General features: G+C 33.3%; 1 protein-coding gene across 1 annotated transcript; it reads right to left on the reverse strand.

Annotated features, from left to right (window-relative positions):
* Nucleotides 1-136: 136 nt before the first annotated feature.
* On the reverse strand, nt 137-21,283 carry LOC131640356 (probable potassium transporter 17). The gene is made up of 14 exons (XM_058910760.1): nt 21,200-21,283; nt 20,900-21,122; nt 19,602-19,823; nt 19,473-19,523; nt 17,929-18,074; nt 17,785-17,886; nt 17,484-17,706; nt 16,290-16,407; nt 2,956-3,089; nt 2,827-2,877; nt 1,944-2,204; nt 1,678-1,730; nt 1,221-1,590; nt 137-822 (listed from the first exon to the last, which is right to left on the reverse strand). Exons 1-14 carry the CDS (start codon nt 21,281-21,283, stop codon nt 137-139), a joined length of 2,724 nt encoding a protein of 907 aa, XP_058766743.1.
* Between the last annotated feature and the right edge of the window lie 1,133 nt (nt 21,284-22,416).

A 22,416-nucleotide genomic window follows, 5' to 3' on the forward strand; every position in this document is an offset into this window, starting at 1 on the left:
TTCATAATATTGCAACAAGCAGAAAGCTCACTGTCATACATATACCAAATTAATACATATAACCAGCACTAATATGATATCAATCTAATTAATAACACTTAGTATGCTTAAATATAATCATATTATCAAATCATGACTAAAATTGAACAATCGCAAGAACAGTGCCAGCAAGTCGCGCTTCTTCCAAGCAGGAGACCTCTTCAATCTGATTGTCGGGGCAGTTTTGTATATGTACTTTCAAATAAGTTATGACTTGATCGGCAAAATCACTTCCTTCTGTGTTTAGAACATCTGCAAAGCCGTACTGAAAAACACAACAATATGCCCCTTTGAGATTTAATTTCTTGATGACAATCCTCTCATGTGGAGCAACCTTGGGCACTAGTATATATCGAAGAGTTGTAAATACTACAATCTTATGAAGGGATCTCGTGTTTTTTATGTAGTGCCCAAGAACAGGATTTAGCCCATCTTGAATGTTAGAATAAAACAGACTTAATCCGGGAACCCTTTGAACATTGCTTTCAACTAAAAAATCTTCTAGTCTGTCAAAGGTTATCTTGTGAGTAAGCTCATACATTATTTTCTTATGTCTGCCATAAAACCAAGCAAACATGATGAAGGTAAGGATTAATGATATGCCTAGAGGAATCCACCCACCTTCAGCAAAGTTAGGTAAAACGGCACTGACATACATCCCTTCGATGATAAAAAACACACAGAAATACAGGGAAACTAGCACGATACGAGTTCGCCATATGATAGTCATAACCAGTGTCAATAGTATAGTGGTGAAAAGCATCACCAGGCTCACGACAACACGTGCAACAAAAGTTATACTGTCAATGAGATGATTGCAAAGACCAAATAGTTCCAATCAATAAAATATAAGACAATCCTAATGTCACTATATGGCCAAAAGCTATGTTTAGTAACAATCATAGGATTCTAAGATTGAGAAGAACCAATAGATTAATGATAACAACAAAATACCTGCGACCTCCCCACTTATAATAATACTTTGACATGTCTAGAACTAACAAAACCCTTTTATTCATCTATTATGTGTCGTTGACAAAGTTCAAATTCAAAAGAGTTGCTAAAAAACCGTTATGTAGTTGATGATGTGAATAAAACGGTATTGTGTTTTCTAAATCAGGTGATAACTGATTGATGTTTTTATATGTCAAAAGAGCAATGGGTTTCAGAAACTGCCATACCGAAAGCATTTCCAATATCTTTTCCAGCTCCAAATATAACTATGACAGCAACACAAAGGATCATAAGAACATAGTTCACTTCAGGGGAGTAAACTTCTCCTTCATTATCAGGAGATGTTTGGACTATTTTCACTCGTGGAAAACAATCCAGCACTACAGATTGCTTGATCACAGAAAAGGTGGCTGAAATCAATGACTGGCTAGCAACAATTGCAGCTGATGTTGCAATGATAAAGATAGGCCAGTAAACTGGAGTTTGTATAAATTTGTAAAAGCCATCACTATGATCATTGGGATTTTTTATCAGGTATGCTGTCTGCCCCGCATAGGTCAGAACTAAAGATGGGTAGATCATGAATATAAAAGCTATATGTTACCAAAAATAACAGAGAAAGATCAATACTTGCTGAAAAGGAATCACAATCAAGAACTAGAGGCCAAAAATCATAAAAGTTACCTGAATGGACCGCGGATTGAAATGACCTAGATCAGCGAACATTGCTTCAGAACCTGTCAAAGTGAAGAAATCAATAACATATAACATTATTTAGTTTATGACTTGCTCAGCAAGTAGTAGAGCATAACACATAAATTTATAATATGAATTGACAGAGAAAAAAAGGTGTCCTTCAGTGATAACTTTTTTAGACGTGCTTCAAAAAGGCATATCTTGCAAGTTGCAAAAAGGACGGATAAGAATAATAATAACAGTAAGATACATACCGGTAATGCAAAGAACAGTACCACCAAGTAGAAGCCACCCAGATTTTCCGTTCCTCAAAAAGAATAGGACAATGTAGTGGGGAGATATAGCCTTGAATATGCTTCGGTAGTTATTTATGATGCTATATATTCCCACGAGTGGAGTACACAGGGTCCATGCACCCATTACCGGAGAGAAGAGGAAACTGACGCGGGATGTACCGTATCTTTGCAACAGAAACAAAAAGATCAAGACCACAGCAGAGACTGCTTTTACCCATGCTGCAAAAAGCATAAGCAAAGACAGGAATCAGATTACATAAACCAGGAGAATAAATCGCATTACAAAGTCTACAAAATCTGACCTACTCTAGAATTAGAAAAGTAGAAATCTCATAGAATTTGATGTTGTTACTTGCCAAACAGATTGATTATATCAAACATGCACAGAACTCTGTTAGTCAAATCATTTAAATGAGTATGATGGTCACAAGCTACTCATCCTAAGTTGGTATCCAGTAAACAATAACAGTAAGGAAAATACTAAATGGCGCGAAGAACTTGTGCACAAGATATACTAAAACAAAAATTGACATTGTAGGGGTACTTTATTGTCCATTTTTTCAATACACCGGCATTTGTTCGGGGATAATGCATGGTCGATTTTCCCTTGCTACAGTTTCTTAACCAAATAGTTATCATAACGTTGAACATTGTTCTAACAGTAAGCGTTCAGGACGGGATCCTACTCAATACTTGAACACAATCTGAGCAAGAAAGGAAATTTCTTAATTGCATATATTTGGTGAAAGTTGTCATACGTCAAAACCTACTTAAATAATGGCCTGGGAGTAAAAACAACAAACAGGCTATAAAAAGATTGTAGTTGCAAGTGAATACTTACTTTTGTTAAAGGAAGGAAAAGGGGCTCTAACGCCATCCATTGCTGCCAAGACTGAAAAGATAAACGAATCCACAAATTAACCCAAATAAAACCACATTTCAAAGAGACCAAAAACAAATATTCACAAACCTGAAATGGCAGGTGTGAGTACACCATCACCAACAAGCATACACATACCCATCATTGCAAGGAAAAGCAAAAGCCTTCTTGCAACGAAGCTATTTTTCAACAACTTAGCAAGCCAAATCTGTGATTCAGTAACCCTAGGTGAGTTCAAACCCACCTGTTTGGGAGAGAAGAACCCAATATTGAGATGTCTACAAAGTAAAGAATATAGAGCAAATGTCCCTCCTACAATGAAATAGAAATTCTTTATTATTAGTATATTTGGATTTGGATTTGGATTTGGATTTGCTTTTGCTTTTGAAAGATTTAGAATTAATTCTTGAGTTGTAAGATTAATTTGGCATGATTTTGAGGTGTTTATTTTATTAAAAGTAGAATTGATTTTGTTTTCTAAATTGATTTTAGTTATAATATGTGATTTCTATCCCTAGAATTGATTGAGTGATTTTTATATTAAAAGTAAGTTTGAACTATAAATTTCACCGGGTTTAAAAATGAAAAACTATAAATCATAACTTCATATTAGAATCAAATCCAAAAGCAAAATTAATTGTACTCGATGATAATTAAACATGCACTACGCCAAATTTGGCTTTTAGCAGCACCCCTACGAAAGCGCTTTTAGGAAAAGCGCTGGCATAGGCTTCGCTAAAGACAAAATTAAAAAACACGCTAAAAAAGCGCTCTAATAGTGGGGGGGTATGAAAGCGCTTTTAAGAAGCGCTCTGGTAGGGGGGGGTTATGAGAGCGCTTTTCAAAAGCGCTCTGGTAGGGGGGGGGGGTACGAAAGCGCTTTACGAAAGCGCTCTGGTAGGTGGGGGGAACGTGGGGGGAACGAAAGCGCTTTTCAAAAGCGCTCTGGTAGGGGTGTTTAATGAGAGCGCTTTTTGTCAAAAGCGCTGGTATAGCCCAGGCTATGAGAGCGCTTTCCAGAAGCGCTTTAGTAGCCTTATTACTAAAATTAAAACCAAAAACACGCTTCTACTGTTTCTCACTTTCTCTCTTTCTTTTTCTCTCTGCACGCGAACCAGAAACCCCAGTACCCCTCACCGTCGTCGGTCCTCCGTCAACCACCATCGCGCGAACTTCTTCTCCTCCGTCCACCACCATCGTTTCGTCTCCGTCTCTTCTCCTCTGGTAGCAACTTGCTTTGCGCCACCCAGGTATCACACTTCTCATAGCTTTTAACAAAACCCTAGATGTATCAATGTATCCTTGTGATTCTGAATTTGATGGAATGCTCTTTTCTTAAGGCCTTTGATAGGGTTTTGAGTTCTGTTGAACTGTGAAATGGTGGCTGTTGGATTGTTTGGGGTCTGCTTGTATGGTTTTCACAAAATATAAATTTAACCTCTTCTTATCTTTTGAGTTCTGTTCCATAGAGAGGCTCTTATTCTTAATTTGTGGTCTCCATTTATGTCCTTAGCCTCTTCTTATCTTAGTACAATTGAAATTGTGAGTCTCTTGTTATCTTAGTAGAATTGAAATTGTGAGTAAAGTTTCTTGACTGTTGTATAAGATAGTGGAGGAGGTGCAATATTTCTCTACCAATGATGATATATGTAGTGGATTTTGAGGCATGTCGGTATATACATACGTGTAAAGGTATATAACTAGCTAGTGGCATAACCGATGCCCATCATATATTTGGGCATAAAACTGAATATAAATTATATAATAACAACAACAATAACCCTAGCTAGTACATACATAGCTATATAGATTTTGGAATTTGATAAAATATATATTATATACTTTTATTTATATATAATAACTCTATGATATATATGTTGTGTGTGTATGAGATTGAGAGTGATGGTATATATATATTGTACAATAAATTGGCTTGTTCAAGGATGCCAAGTACTGTAAAGTATGAGAATGACAGCACATAGAGAAAATTAAATAATAAATAATATATAATAATAGTAATAATATATACCTTATGAGAGTTGAATTAATGAGGAAGAGAGAAGGTAAAGAATGAAACAAGAGTGAGTTAATGTATATAGACAAGGATGATTCATAAGGTTTGCTTTTGAGCAAAAAGTTTTATAGCTTCGTGTTAGTAGTGGTGTATTTAATTAACTGCATCGTGTGTCTTGTGTTAGTAGTGTTAGTAGTGGTGTATTTAATTAACTGCATCATGAGCTATTCACCCATTCTTATTATAATCATACATTGAATTGAATTTCTTGTATAGGTCTGACTGGATTGATAACTTTGGATCTCTTTGGAGCTCGTATCATTGACTCTGGTACTACATATTTAGGAGTATGTACACACATCAAACTATTGTTGATTTCCTTTGTTCAATCGATTTTGTCTTGGTGGTTACTAACTTTGTGAATTTGCTATAGGGGTAACTTGTGTATAGTGAAAGTTTGATCGTTTCCCAGCCTAGTTCGACGTTTGGCGTTTTCTTGAGTTCGGTAACATCCGAGGTAAATTTCTTTCTCAAATTACTGGTATTATGATGAATTTGTCTGAAATTGTGTGATTATATATGTTACGTTTTATTGCTTCGGATTCATTCCGTTTATACTTTGCGTTTTGACAGAAACACATTAGTTTTATGTGTTTAGAGAGTTAATATAGGAGGTACTTACTAACTTTGTGAATTGAATTCGCCATAGGGGTTACTTGTGAAGAGTGGAAGTTTGACCGTTGTTGTTTAGCTTAATTAAGACATGGATAAGACATGGATGAATTCAAACCGATTGTCGAAAGAGTACGAGAAAGGGGTATGGGAATTTGTTGAGTTTGCGGTTGCGAACTCCAAAGACCCGCTTCGAATGCCGTGTCCTTGCTTGGGTTGCTGTTATGCCGGGGGTAAGGTTGACGGGAATCAGTTGGGATCTCATTTACTACGGTTTGGAATTGATAGAAGTTATACATGTTGGACAATGCATGGTGAGAAAAGTACCGGGAATGCTGGGTCGAGGTGTAATAGGAAGTATGCTTCAAACGACGATTGCACAGACACATACGATTGTGATCGAGTCGAAGAGATTGCAGAAGCGCTGGAAGAAGATCTAGCGGATTGTCCCAAAATGTTTGAGAGGTTGGTAAGCGATGCAGAGAAACCGTTGTATGATGGTTGTTCAAAATTCACAAGATTGTCTGCGGTGTTAAAGTTGTACAACTTAAAGGCGGACAATGGATGGTCGGATAAAAGTTTCACAGAGTTATTAGCCCTTATGAAAGATATGCTACCAGAGGATAATGTTCTTCCCAATCGAACGTATGAAGCCAAAAAAATGTTGTCTTCTATTGGAATGAGCTATGATAAGATACACGCATGTCCAAACGATTGCGTTTTGTTTCGAAACGAGTATGCAGCGTTGAATGAGTGTCCTAAATGTGGTGCCCCTCGATATAAGAAAAAGTTGTCTCCTGCTAAAGTCTTATGGTATTTTCCTATAATTCCGAGATTTAGACGCATGTATCGTAGTGAGACCGATTCAAGACACTTGACTTGGCATGCAGATGAAAGAATTATTGATGGAAAGTTGCGACATCCGGCAGACTCACCACAATGGAGTAAAGTTGATACTGAATATCCTGAATTTGGAAAAGAAGCAAGAAACCTTCGGTTGTCATTGTCTACTGATGGAATGAACCCGCATGGTATTCAAAGTATCTCGCATAGCACATGGCCTGTGATTCTTATGATTTATAACTTACCTCCGTGGCTATGTATGAAGCGTAAGTACATGATGTTATCTATGCTAATTTCTGGGCCTAAACAACCAGGGAATGACATAGACGTATACTTGGCACCCTTAATCGAAGATTTAAAGTTTTTGTGGGAGAGAGGTGTGGAGGTTTACGATGGGTATAGGAAAGAAAGTTTCAACTTGAGGGCGATGTTGTTTGGAACAATTAATGATTTTCCAGCATACGGAAATCTATCCGGGTACAGCAACAAGGGTCAAAAGGCGTGTCCTGTTTGTGAAGATGAAACCGATACGACACGATTGGCGCTTTGTCAGAAGAATGTCTTTCTCGGCCATCGTAGATTCTTAAATTCTAATCATCACTACCGTGGGTGGAGAAAAGCATTCAATGGAGAGGCCGAACATCGTACAGCCCCGCCTTTTTTGTCAGGTGATCAAATTTTTGAAAAGGTGAAAGATGTGAGCACTCAGTTTGGCAAGCCTTTTGCACATTCAATTGTCAAGGGTGGGTGGAAGAAGAAGTCAATTTTCTTTGAACTTCCATATTGGAAGTCGTTGTACGTAAGACATTTCCTGGATGTTATGCATATTGAAAAAAATGTATTTGACAGCGTTATAGGTACGCTACTCAATATACAAGGAAAGTCTAAGGATGGCGTTAACATAAGGAATGACATGGTAAACATGGGGATGAGAACTGAATTGGGGCCCGTGACGAAAGGAAGACGAACATATCTGCCACCTGCTGTTTACACTCTATCTAGAAAGGAGAAGAAAACATTGTGTAAGTTCCTCAGTGAAGTAAAAGTTCCAGAAGGCTACTCTTCAGATATTAGAAGACTTGTGTCCATGAAAGACCTCAAGTTAAAGAGTTTGAAGACGCATGATTGCCATGTTATAATGGAACATTTTTTACCAATAGGTATACGTTCTATTCTGCCAGAAAAAGTAAGAAGCGCAATAACTAAGCTGTGTTTCTTCTTCAGGTCTATTTGCAGTAAGGTGGTCGATCCCGCGATCTTACCAACATTGCAAAATGAGATAGTTGTTACTTTATGTGATCTTGAAATGTATTTTCCTCCCTCGTTTTTTGACATAATGGTTCATCTAGTCGTTCATCTTGTGAAAGAGACACAACTGTGCGGACCAGCTTATATGAGATGGATGTACCCTGCTGAACGTTATATGAAAATATTAAAAGGGTACGTGAAAAACAGAAGTCGACCGGAGGGTTGTATTGCCGAGCGATACGTTGCTGAAGAAGCGGTTGAGTTTTGTACTGAATATCTGTCAAATGTTCAATCAATTGGACTCCCCAAATCTCATATTGTCGAAAAAAAAGAAGGAAAAAGGCTAATTGGAAATAAAGTTGTGACAGTATCAATGGTCGAACGGGATCAAGTGCACTTGTATGTTCTGCACAATGAGATTGAGGTTGAGCCGTTTGTTGAAATGCACAAAGTTGTTCTCCGAGATTTAAATCCAAATAGAAATGAGAACTGGATAGTACGAGAGCACAATCGAAGTTTCATACCGTGGTTTAGAGATCATATTTATTCAAAGTATCGTTCAGATCCTGCTTCAGTAACAGAAAGGTTGAGATGTTTAGCCTATGGTCCATCTGTAATTGTACTTTCTTATAGCGCATACGCAATTAATGGATACACATTTTATACCAAAGAACAGGATGATAAAAGTACTATGCAAAATAGTGGTGTTACCTTGGTAGCTGAAGCTATGCACATATCAAGTGCGAATGACTTAAATCCGAAATTTGCAAATTTGTCATATTTTGGGGTTATCGAGCGCATTTTGGTGTTTGATTACGCGAAGTTTCAGATTCCTGTATTTGGTTGCAAGTGGGTTGAAAATAATAGTGGCGTACGAATGGATAAGTCAGGATTTTTGCAAGTGGATCTCAATAGGGTAGGGTACAAAGATGAGCCTTTCATTCTAGCCTCTCAAGCTAAACAAGTGTTCTATGTCAATGACCCGACAAGTACGAAATGGTCTATAGTGCTTTTATCTAACAAAATAGTTGATGAAAAAATTGAAGATCAAGGTGATATTGGTGTTGGCATTGAATCTTGTACAAGAAACGATCAAAATGAGAATGAATCTTGTATTAGAAATGATCATAATGAGGGTATTTGGATCAATCCAACCGTCCGCATTGTTAAGAGACGCGTAGTACACAAACCTACCAAGAAAAGAAAGAGACGTTAGTGATAAAGGTAATAGTATACATAGTCCGACTAATTTGTTTTATTCAATTTGGTGCATATTCTCGTTTTGTACATAACTTTTGAACCATGTATCCGCTTGTTGACTTCTTTACATGTAACTATACTATTTTGACGATTCCGGAGCTGCTCATGCACTTATCTTTACATTTCGGGACTATTTTTTTATCGGTTTTGCTTCTGCCCGTAATCAAAAGTCGGGCTTAGGGTCTGAATTTCGGAAAACCGACTTTGTTTTTGAGTCCGTGGCGACGTTTTACCATAGCCATGTAAATTTCGTTCAATTCCGATAACTTTCTTTTTTACGCTTATTTTGATTTGTACCGATTTCGTTTCCGATTTACTTGTACATGCATGGTTTGACTTCCATTTGACTTGTATAGATTGTTAGCTTATTAATAGTGTACTAATGTGCTTTAGTTTGTTTGATACAGGTTCAATGGCTTCAGATAGAGATGCTCCACCTGAAAACCCACCTGAAAACTTACAAGAAAACTCACAAGAAAGAGTTGCTTCGGATACAAATGCTCCACCTGATACTGAAGCAAAAGAGGTTGCACGAGGCATCACTATTATGAGGAGTATCATACGACATAGAGACCAAGGATTAGTATACCGATTGGAATGGAATTCTGATAAACAACCAATTGGTCCTAATTCTGCAAAGTTGACAAGTTATATTGGTACACTTGTCCGTATGCATATTCCGGTCTCCATAGCTACCTGGAAATCGAAAACGAAAAATTTAGAATTGGAGGAGAAAAAACAAGCGATTTGGGAAGAGCTTCAGGTATATATCATATATGGTTAATTGTTGTTATTATCTTGACGATAAATTGTTTAAATTATTTATACTAACACACTATGCGTACGTTTTTTTGCAGAGGACTTTTGAGATACCAGATGAACGTAAAAGCTACATACTTAGTTTGGCCGGCAAGAGATATAGAGGGTGGAAAAGTTTTTTGACAAACACCTATCTTAAGGATAAAGATGGAAAATTTCTTGAAGATGCACCGGGACGGCCAACAAAGTATGCGACCTTCATTGATGAAGCAGATTGGGCTGAGTTTGTAAAGCAAAGAGATGAAGCTTTTCAGAAAAAGAGTGCCACGAATAGGGAGAGAGCATCCAAACCCGCGTATCCATACAAAAAAGGGCGTTTGGGATATGCACGCTTAGAGGATAAAATTGTAAGTAAATAGAAATTCGATTTAATTAATTGTCTACATGTGCATGTTTTAATTGACGATTTTATCGTTTGTGTCAATGCATAGTTGGAGGAGACTAAAAGTGAGGAAGCTTCACTTCCTGTACATGTGTTGTGGAAGGAAGCTCGTGTGGGCAAGAATCACGCTGTCGATCCCGATGTTCAGAGAGTTTATACTGAATGTGTAAGTATAATACTGTGTCTTTAATTAAATCAAATGTTTTTTAATATATAAATGACTTTTTATCTCCACTAATAATTATTTAAATGTAAATGAATTACAGGAGACCTTGTCGCAATCGGCATCCACCGGTGAGGAGAGCGTACTTAGTAGAGTACTAGATGCTCCCGAGTATCCCGGTCGGGTGAGGGGTAAGGGTCATGGTGTGACTCCAACCTCTTTTTACAAGAGTCCTAGGAGAAGAAATCCTTCAAATGAAGAAGTGTTGCAAAAGTTGGCGGAATTGCAAGCACAAGTCTCTGAATTGCAAAGAGATAAAGAAGTGTATATGAGAGAAAAGTGCAACACTTCATCGGTGAAAGAAACTAGTGATAAGGCTAGTATCAACTATCAAAGGAAATTTCCCGAGGTAATTATAATTTTTTTTCCTTTTAAATTGTTCTATTTTATTAATGATAATGACTTTATATTTACTTTTGGTTTAGGGCATTTCATCTTGCCAACTATACTTATCGGAACCGAATTATCGACTAGTTGGCAAGGGAAAAGTGCACAACACTTCGGGAGATTTACTTCACCACAGACCGCTCCCGGATGGACACCTGAAAGTATCGGTGGATGTTGTATTAGATCGTGATGCGATTCTACCGGTACCTGACATGGTCTCAGAGACGACATTGCTGCGAGATGCAATAGGATCGTTTGTTGCATGGCCCTCGGAGCTCATTACCATTAGTGATGAGGTAAATTGAAAACGATTATGAATCATTTAGTTTTCGAATGTCAATTCTAAACCGTTTATTAATTATGTTTTACATTTTATTTTTAGACTGCTCCTATAAAACCCGCAATTAAGGGTAAAGGGATTTTACAGGAGGAGGAGTCTGTTGCATCGCTAAAAGAGGTACATTTAAAGTGTTAATATATAATCTGAATCAAAATATGCATGATTTTATATTTTACCTAACTTATATGATTTTTAGGCATCCGCTCGGGAGTCACAACAAGTGACGCAGCAGGTTCGTAGTGTACCACCCAGTGGTCCTCCGAAGCAAGCGGCAAGAAAAGGCGGTGCTTTTGTGCCTCGATACCGGGCGACACTCGCAACAATGGTTGATATGTCCGATATGAAGGATGGTGCTTTACGGGAAATCGATATGGATGAAAGTGTCTTCGGTATTGAGTTCAAGTCACATATTACAATTGATGACTTGCAAGAGATTTTTAACCAAGATCAACTAGGCGTCAGTAATATGCATTCATACATCCGGTAATATTCACTCATCCGATATATTATTTAATTAGTCCCACAATATAATTTATTTACACTTTTCAATGAAAAGAATCTAATGTTTATTATGTTTTTATTTAAGGTTGTTGTATGACAGAGTGTTGCGCGGGACTGCATTGTCTAACAGATTCCGGTTCGTGTCTTCCGCCCATTGCAGCGGAATGGAAATTGTTTCGGATCCGGAATCTGTTAGACAGCGCTTAGTCGATAGATTCATGTCCACCGGCAATACAGAATGTCTGCATCTTTGGGCGTATAATACCCGACCAGTAGGGTTAGTTTCTCATTCTTTATTCATCTAATCTCTGTTTCTTTAGTGTATAGCAATATTTTCATATAACCTATTGTTTTAATTTATAGAGCACACTGGTTGCTGCTTGCTATCAACCCGATAAGGGAAGTCGTGTATTATCTGAATTCGGTAAAGGGTGAATGGACCAATTATCCGGCCATGAAGGAAATCGTTGATTTGTAAGTGGGATCGTTCTAAATATATATTCGTGTATATTTATATATTTACTTATTTGTGGGATTGATCTAAACATATGCTTTTATATATTTGTTAATTAGATCAATACAAGTATTCCGTAGTCAACGGGACGCACAGGTATCCCGGACTAAATCAAACAACATCACCTGGATCGAAGTGCAGGTACATTACTTTTCACAAATTTGCTTATAATATTTATGCTACTTGGTAAAACAAGACAACTTATATAGAATCTTATTTGTTTTTCTATGTAGTGTCCGCTACAGCGTAACAGTTCAGACTGCGGATACTTTGTATTGAGGTTTATGAAAGAAATCATTCAGGCGAATCAATTAGAGATTCCTCCCACGGTATAAAGTTATAACTTAAGATAATTTCATATAATTTATTACATTTACCTAAATATATTATTCATATTATGTTTTTGTTTTATAGTACCTTGACGAATTCCGTGCTGCTGGGTACTCGAAGCTAAAGTTAGAAGAAATCAAAGAGGAATTGTGTCAATTTTATATTAAGCTATTTTTCATGCAGATTTGAACTATAATATTGTTGATTTTGTAATGATGTATATATATAATTTTGTAATGATGTATATATATAATTTTGGATATTATAATGGTATATATTAGTATATATATTGTCTTACTGATGGCTGAAATAATATAGTCGAAAATATATTACAGGTCGAAAATATTACAGGTCGAAAACATTACAGGTCGACTGGGAGGATTAAATTATAGGCTGCACATAAAAATACCTCATTTAGCAACTACAGCGCTTCTAAAAAGCGCTCTTAAAGGTCCACATACTAGAGCGCTTCTTAGTAAAAGCGCTGGCAAAGACCAGTAAAAAAGCAAAAAAAATTAAAAAATTACGCAGCATACAAAAGCGCTTTTGAAAAAGCGCTCTGGTAGGCCCCCCTATGAGAGCGCTTTTTCTGGAAAAAGCGCTCTCATAGGGGGGCCTACCAGAGCGCTTTTCCAAAAGCGCTTTTGTATGCTGCGTAATTTTTTAATTTTTTTTGCTTTTTTACTGGTCTTTGCCAGCGCTTTTACTAAGAAGCGCTCTTAAAGGGGGGTCTACCAGAGCGCTTTTTCCAGGAAAGCGCTCTTATAGGGGGTCCTACAAGAGCGCTTTTTCCAGGAAAGCGCTCTTAAAGGGGGGGTCTACCAGAGCGCTTTTAAAAGCGCTTTCGTAGCCTACGCCAGCGCTGGCTTTGGCAGCGCTTTAAAGCGCTGTTAAAGGCCAAAAAAAGCGCTGTGAAAGCCCTTGTACGGCGTAGTGATGTCAAATCAATTTTACACCTCTATAATCAATTTTAGTCACCTCTATAATCAATTCTAGTGGCCTCCAACCTGAAACTACAGAGTTATTAAAATGCAACATAAACCTAGTTGTAACACAAAACTGACAAATACAGCTGACACAACAAAACATGAATTAATTGTAACTTTTATGAATTCCACAAAAGTTTTTTGTTTTATCTCAATTAAGTTTAATTGGTTTACAATTTTTCTTTATCAAAACTTTGTTATCGTTATTTTGTAAGCGGGTTTGAGTACCCCTAATACTGACATTAATATAATCATTTCTTATAAAAAATAAAAATAAAACAGGACATAACACTAAAATAAGCATAAATTAATTAGATCAAACAAAAATGTTGATGCCACATAGGCCACAACACCAATAATCAGACCCGAAAAGTCAAAGTGTCTTAAAAAAATATATTTCATTGTTTCAATTTCAAGACTTATGAAAAGTCTTTAAAAAAAATAATTGTTATTTAAATGTACCTTTCACATCTTTGGATATTTTTGTATGTGTTGAAAGAATATTATTAATGAAAAATTAAATACACTAATTTTTATTAAAATATTTTGATATATGTGGCGATTTTGATATCCTATGTTTTTAATATTATCAAAGTCGGAGTCTTCATATCATATCGTGTTGTGGTGTTCGTGTCTGAGTATGTGTTTCATAAGTTAAAGGTAAGTGAGGTAAGCTACCTTCGCCATGATCATCAGCTTTGATGGCAATGTTAGCGTAGTTAACAAGACCAATGAGAGTGAGGCTCCAGAACATAATACTATAAAGTCCCAAATAGTCCTCTTCAGTTGGAGAACTCAGAAGCATTGAAGGGTAAACGAAAAAGCGGATTAGTGACGAGAGCTCCGAAAACCACACCTAAACTCTTGTATGCAAGGACTATATTGCCCTGTTTCCCCTTTCCCTGCAATGCATTGTTTGAATGATTCATAGTAAAAATAGGCTAGAAAAAAAAAGCTAAGTAAATGAATACGAACCTGTTGTTGAATACATGGATAAGGACCAGGAACGTTGAGGACAGCATCGTTTGAGGAAGGAGGATTGAGATTATGGTCATCCATGGAGCCAAACTCAGAAAACTAAACGAAGACTAAACTTGGTAGTCACCAAACACTACTCACTCTTCTCCAAGTGAATATAGCAATGCAACTATTCCAACTCCAATAACTCAGTATATATAGGACTTCATTTGTTGCCCACCCATCTATATAATATATTAAATTTATTTCCAATACTATTTTAAGGTCATTCCGTACACCTAAATTCACTGTTCATGATATACATCATAAATAGTATACAGTGACATGAAAAGTTGTATGAATATTGCCCTTGAACCATACATGAATTGTAGTAATACAAAATTGATTAATTGAATTTAAATAGATGTTAAATATAATTTATAGTTTAGTTAATAAATATATAGATATTAAAAATAATTTATTGTTCTAAAATCAATTTGATTAATAAAGTGGAAGGTTTTGATTAATGAAATATTGAATTAGGTTAATAAACTATTAGATATTAAAAATAATTTTTAATAATAAAATAAAATTAATTAATAAAATTTAAAATGTTGGTTAATAAATGACAAAGTTGATTAATAAACGCTTAGATATTAAAGTAATTTTTAATAGTATAAATAATGAAGGGAAAAATATTGATTAATTGAATAATAAAGTTAATTACTTACACAATTTTTATATCGATCTTCTTTAATTAAAAAAAATTAATAAAAATTATTTTTTTAAAACAAATTATTAATTTTTTAATAAAAAATGTTCATCTTAATGGTGACCACTAAATAAGATGTAGTATATCTTTTAATATAAGAATATCAATTTTTTAAAATTTAATCCACCTTAGAATATTTGTAATTGCGTATACTAATATATTAAATTCAATGTATGGAATATTGTAACATCACATCATCAATTATAATAAAATACTAATATATTAAATTCAATGTATGGAATATTGTAACATCACATCATCAATTATAACAGAAATTTATCAATAAAGCATATTGGATATGTATGTTGGCACATGTTTATATGATATAAAATATATTTAAGAATACATATAAATTTTAAATCAATTATTTAATTGTAAAATGATAATAATTATATAAATTCAATTATATTAAATATGTATTGTATTGGTAGTGATTTGTAAGATGAAAAGTTAATTATTTATATTATTATTTATATCAAACATGCACAGAACTGTGTTAGTCAAATCATTTAAATGAGTATGATGGTCACAAGCTACTCATCCTAAGTTGGTATCCAGTAAACAATAACAATAAGGAAAATACTAAATGGCGCGAAGAACTTGTGCACAAGATATACTAAAACAAAAATTGACATTGTAGGGGTACTTTATTGTCCATTTTTTCTATACACCGGCATTTGTTCGGGGATAATGCATGGTCGATTTCCCCTTGCTACAGTTTCCTAACCAAATAGTTATCATAACGTTGAACATTGTTCTAACAGTAAGCGTTCAGGACGGGATCCTACACAATACTTGAACACAATCTGAGCAAGAAAGGAAATTTCTTAATTGCATATATTTGGTGAAAGTTGTCATACGTCAAAACCTACTTAAATAATGGCCTGGGAGTAAAAACAACACACAGGCTATAAAAAGATTGTAGTTGCAAGTGAATACTTACTTTTGTTAAAGGAAGGAAAAGGGGCTCTAACGCCATCCATTGCTGCCAAGACTGAGAAGATAAACGAATCCACAAATTAACCCAAATAAAACCACATTTCAAAGAGACCAAAAACAAATATTCACAAACCTGAAATGGCAGGTGTGAGTACACCATCACCAACAAGCATACACGTACCCATCATTCTAAGGAAAATCAAAAGCCTTCTTGCAACGAAGCTATTTTTCAACAACTTAGCAAGCCAAGTCTGTGATTCAGTAACCCTAGGTGAGTTCAAACCCACCTGTTTGGGAGAGAAGAACCCAATATTGAGATGTCTACAAAGTAAAGAATATAGAGCAAATGTCCCTCCTACAATGAAATAGAAATTCTTTATTATTAGTATATTTGGATTTGGATTTGGATTTGGATTTGCTTTTGCTTTTGAAAGATTTAGAATTAATTCTTGAGTTGTAAAATTAATTTGGCATGATTTTGAGGTGTTTATTTTATTAAAAGTAGAATTGATTTTGTTTTCTAAATTGATTTTAGTTATAATATGTGATTTCTATCCCTAGAATTGATTGAGTGATTTTTATATTAAAAGTAAGTTTGAACTATAAATTTCACCGGGTTTAAAAATGAAAAACTATAAATCATAACTTCATATTAGAATCAAATCCAAAAGCAAAATTAATTGTACTCGATGATAATTAAACATGTCAAATCAATTTTACACCTCTATAATCAATTTTAGTCACCTCTATAATCAATTCTAGTGGCCTCCAACCTGAAACTACAGAGTTATTAAAATGCAACATAAACCTAGTTGTAACACAAAACTGACAAATACAGCTGACACAACAAAACATAAATTAATTGTAACTTTTATGAATTCCACAAAAGTTTTTTGTTTTATCTCAATTAAGTTTAATTGGTTTACAATTTTTCTTTATCTAAACTTTGTTATCGTTATTTTGTAAGCGGGTTTGAGTACCCCTAATACTGACAATAATATAATCATTTCTTATAAAAAAATAAAAATAAAACAGGACATAACACTAAAATAAGCATAAATTAATTAGATCAAACAAAAATGTTGATGCCACATAGGCCACAACACCAATAATCAGACCCGAAAAGTCAAAGTGTCTTAAAAAAATATATTTCATTGTTTCAATTTCAAGACTTATGAAAAGTCTTTAAAAAAAATAATTGTTTTTTAAATGTACCTTTCACATCTTTGGATATTTTTGTATGTATTGAAAGAATATTATTAATGAAAAATTAAATACACTAATTTTTATTAAAATATTTTGATATATGTGGCGATTTTGATATCCTATGTTTTTAATATTATCAAAGTCGGAGTCTTCATATCATATCGTGTTGTGGTGTTCGTGTCTGAGTATGTGTTTCATAAGTTAAAGGTAAGTGAGGTAAGCTACCTTCGCCATGATCATCAGCTTTGATGGCAATGTTAGCGTACTTAACAAGACCAATGAGAGTGAGGCTCCAGAACATAATACTATAAAGTCCCAAATAGTCCTCTTCAGTTGGAGAACTCAGATGCATTGAAGGGTAAACGAAAAGCGGATTAGTGACGAGAGCTCCGAAAACCACACCTAAACTCTTGTATGCAAGGACTATATTGCCCTGTTTCCCCTTTCCCTGCAATGCATTGTTTGAATGATTCATAGTAATAATTAATAGGCTAGAAAAAAAAAAGCTAAGTAAATGAATACGAACCTGTTGTTGAATACATGGATAAGGACCAGGAACGTTGAGGACAGCATCGTTTGAGGAAGGAGGATTGAGATTATGGTCATCCATGGAGCCAAACTCAGAAAACTAAACGAAGACTAAACTTAGTAGTCACCAAACACTACTCACTCTTCTCCAAGTGAATATAGCAATGCAACTATTCCAACTCCAATAACTCAGTATATATAGGACTTCATTTGTTGCCCACCCATCTATATAATATATTAAATTTATTTCCAATACTATTTTAAGGTCATTCCGTACACCTAAATTCACTGTTCATGATATACATCATAAATAGTATACAGTGACATGAAAAGTTGTATGAATATTGCCCTTGAACCATACATGAATTGTAGTAATATAAAATTGATTAATTGAATTTAAATAGATGTTAAATATAATTTATAGTTTAGTTAATAAATATATAGATATTAAAAATAATTTATTGTTCTAAAATCAATTTGATTAATAAAGTGGAAGGTTTTGATTAATGAAATATTGAATTAGGTTAATAAACTATTAGATATTAAAAATAATTTTTAATAATAAAATAAAATTAATTAATAAAATTTAAAATGTTGGTTAATAAATGACAAAGTTGATTAATAAGCGCTTAGATATTAAAGTAATTTTTAATAGTATAAATAATGAAGGGAAAAATATTGATTAATTGAATAATAAAGTTAATTACTTACACAATTTTTATATCGATCTTCTTTAATTAAAAAAAAAATATTTTTTTAAAACAAATTATTAATTTTTTAATAAAAAATGTTCATCTTAATGGTGACCACTAAATAAGATGTAGTATATCTTTTAATATAAGAATATCAATTTTTTAAAATTTAATCCACCTTAGAATATTTGTAATTGCGTATACTAATATATTAAATTCAATGTATGGAATATTGTAACATCACATCATCAATTATAATAAAATACTAATATATTAAATTCAATGTATGGAATATTGTAACATCACATCATCAATTATAACAGAAATTTATCAATAAAGCATATTGGATATGTATGTTGGCACATGTTTATATGATATAAAATATATTTAAGAATACATATAAATTTTAAATCAATTATTTAATTGTAAAATGATAATAATTATATAAATTCAATTATATTAAATATGTATTGTATTGGTAGTGATTTTTAAGATGAAAAGTTAATTATTTATATTATTATTTATATCAAACATGCACAGAACTGTGTTAGTCAAATCATTTAAATGAGTATGATGGTCACAAGCTACTCATCCTAAGTTGGTATCCAGTAAACAATAACAATAAGGAAAATACTAAATGGCGCGAAGAACTTGTGCACAAGATATACTAAAACAAAAATTGACATTGTAGGGGTACTTTATTGTCCATTTTTTCTATACACCGGCATTTGTTCGGGGATAATGCATGGTCGATTTCCCCTTGCTACAGTTTCCTAACCAAATAGTTATCATAACGTTGAACATTGTTCTAACAGTAAGCGTTCAGGACGGGATCCTACACAATACTTGAACACAATCTGAGCAAGAAAGGAAATTTCTTAATTGCATATATTTGGTGAAAGTTGTCATACGTCAAAACCTACTTAAATAATGGCCTGGGAGTAAAAACAACACACAGGCTATAAAAAGATTGTAGTTGCAAGTGAATACTTACTTTTGTTAAAGGAAGGAAAAGGGGCTCTAACGCCATCCATTGCTGCCAAGACTGAGAAGATAAACGAATCCACAAATTAACCCAAATAAAACCACATTTCAAAGAGACCAAAAACAAATATTCACAAACCTGAAATGGCAGGTGTGAGTACACCATCACCAACAAGCATACACGTACCCATCATTCTAAGGAAAATCAAAAGCCTTCTTGCAACGAAGCTATTTTTCAACAACTTAGCAAGCCAAGTCTGTGATTCAGTAACCCTAGGTGAGTTCAAACCCACCTGTTTGGGAGAGAAGAACCCAATATTGAGATGTCTACAAAGTAAAGAATATAGAGCAAATGTCCCTCCTACAATGAAATAGAAATTCTTTATTATTAGTATATTTGGATTTGGATTTGGATTTGGATTTGCTTTTGCTTTTGAAAGATTTAGAATTAATTCTTGAGTTGTAAAATTAATTTGGCATGATTTTGAGGTGTTTATTTTATTAAAAGTAGAATTGATTTTGTTTTCTAAATTGATTTTAGTTATAATATGTGATTTCTATCCCTAGAATTGATTGAGTGATTTTTATATTAAAAGTAAGTTTGAACTATAAATTTCACCGGGTTTAAAAATGAAAAACTATAAATCATAACTTCATATTAGAATCAAATCCAAAAGCAAAATTAATTGTACTCGATGATAATTAAACATGTCAAATCAATTTTACACCTCTATAATCAATTTTAGTCACCTCTATAATCAATTCTAGTGGCCTCCAACCTGAAACTACAGAGTTATTAAAATGCAACATAAACCTAGTTGTAACACAAAACTGACAAATACAGCTGACACAACAAAACATAAATTAATTGTAACTTTTATGAATTCCACAAAAGTTTTTTGTTTTATCTCAATTAAGTTTAATTGGTTTACAATTTTTCTTTATCTAAACTTTGTTATCGTTATTTTGTAAGCGGGTTTGAGTACCCCTAATACTGACAATAATATAATCATTTCTTATGAAAAAATAAAAATAAAACAGGACATAACACTAAAATAAGCATAAATTAATTAGATCAAACAAAAATGTTGATGCCACATAGGCCACAACACCAATAATCAGACCCGAAAAGTCAAAGTGTCTTAAAAAAATATATTTCATTGTTTCAATTTCGAGACTTATGAAAAGTCTTTAAAAAAAATAATTGTTTTTTAAATGTACCTTTCACATCTTTGGATATTTTTGTATGTATTGAAAGAATATTATTAATGAAAAATTAAATACACTAATTTTTATTAAAATATTTTGATATATGTGGCGATTTTGATATCCTATGTTTTTAATATTATCAAAGTCGGAGTCTTCATATCATATCGTGTTGTGGTGTTCGTGTCTGAGTATGTGTTTCATAAGTTAAAGGTAAGTGAGGTAAGCTACCTTCGCCATTATCATCAACTTTGATGGCAATGTTAGCGTACTTAACAAGACCAATGAGAGTGAGGCTCCAGAACATAATACTATAAAGTCCCAAATAGTCCTCTTCAGTTGGAGAACTCAGATGCATTGAAGGGTAAACGAAAAGCGGATTAGTGACGAGAGCTCCAAAAACCACACCTAAAATCTTGTATGCAAGGACTATATTGCCCTGTTTCCCCTTTCCCTGCAATGCATTGTTTGAATGATTCATAGTAATAATTAATAGGCTAGAAAAAAAAAGCTAAGTAAATGAATACGAACCTGTTGTTGAATACATGGATAAGGACCAGGAACGTTGAGGACAGCATCGTTTGAGGAAGGAGGATTGAGATTATGGTCATCCATGGAGCCAAACTCAGAAAACTAAACGAAGACTAAACTTAGTAGTCACCAAACACTACTCACTCTTCTCCAAGTGAATATAGCAATGCAACTATTCCAACTCCAATAACTCAGTATATATAGGACTTCATTTGTTGCCCACCCATCTATATAATATATTAAATTTATTTCCAATACTATTTTAAGGTCATTCCGTACACCTAAATTCACTGTTCATGATATACATTATAAATAGTATACAGTGACATGAAAAGTTGTATGAATATTGCCCTTGAACCATACATGAATTGTAGTAATATAAAATTGATTAATTGAATTTAAATAGATGTTAAATATAATTTATAGTTTAGTTAATAAATATATAGATATTAAAAATAATTTATTGTTCTAAAATCAATTTGATTAATAAAGTGGAAGGTTTTGATTAATGAAATATTGAATTAGGTTAATAAACTATTAGATATTAAAAATAATTTTTAATAATAAAATAAAATTAATTAATAAAATTTAAAATGCTGGTTAATAAATGACAAAGTTGATTAATAAGAGCTTAGATATTAAAGTAATTTTTAATAGTATAAATAATGAAGGGAAAAATATTGATTAATTGAATAATAAAGTTAATTACTTACACAATTTTTATATCGATCTTCTTTAATTAAAAAAATATTTTTTTAAAACAAATTATTAATTTTTTTATAAAAAAATGTTCATCTTAATGGTGACCACTAAATAAGATGTAGTATATCTTTTAATATAAGAATATCAATTTTTTAAAATTTAATCCACCTTAGAATATTTGTAATTGCGTATACTAATATATTAAATTCAATGTATGGAATATTGTAACATCACATCATCAATTATAATAAAATACTAATATATTAGATTCAATGTATGGAATATTGTAACATCACATCATCAATTATAACAGAAATTTATCAATAAAGCATATTGGATATGTATGTAGGCACATGTTTATATGATATAAAATATATTTAAGAATACATATAAATTTTAAATCAATTATTTAATTGTAAAATGATAATAATTATATAAATTCAATTATATTAAATATGTATTGTATTGGTAGTGATTTTTAAGATGAAAAGTTAATTATTTATATTATTATTTAT

Source organism: Vicia villosa, unplaced genomic scaffold, assembly GCF_029867415.1.
Source record: "Vicia villosa cultivar HV-30 ecotype Madison, WI unplaced genomic scaffold, Vvil1.0 ctg.003077F_1_1, whole genome shotgun sequence".
NCBI lineage: Eukaryota > Viridiplantae > Streptophyta > Magnoliopsida > Fabales > Fabaceae > Vicia > Vicia villosa.

Coding starts and splice junctions, on each gene's coding strand:
- LOC131640356 (XM_058910760.1), bottom strand. CDS start 21,283: ATGGATGACCATAATCTCAATCCTCCTTCCTCAAACGATGCTGTCCTC. Junction 19,824..20,899: donor AGTTGATGATAATGGCGAAG/GTAGCTTACCTC, acceptor ATTTCATTGTAG/GAGGGACATTTGCTCTATAT. Junction 17,887..17,928: donor CTATATTCACTTGGAGAAGA/GTGAGTAGTGTT, acceptor GTCTTCGTTTAG/TTTTCTGAGTTTGGCTCCAT.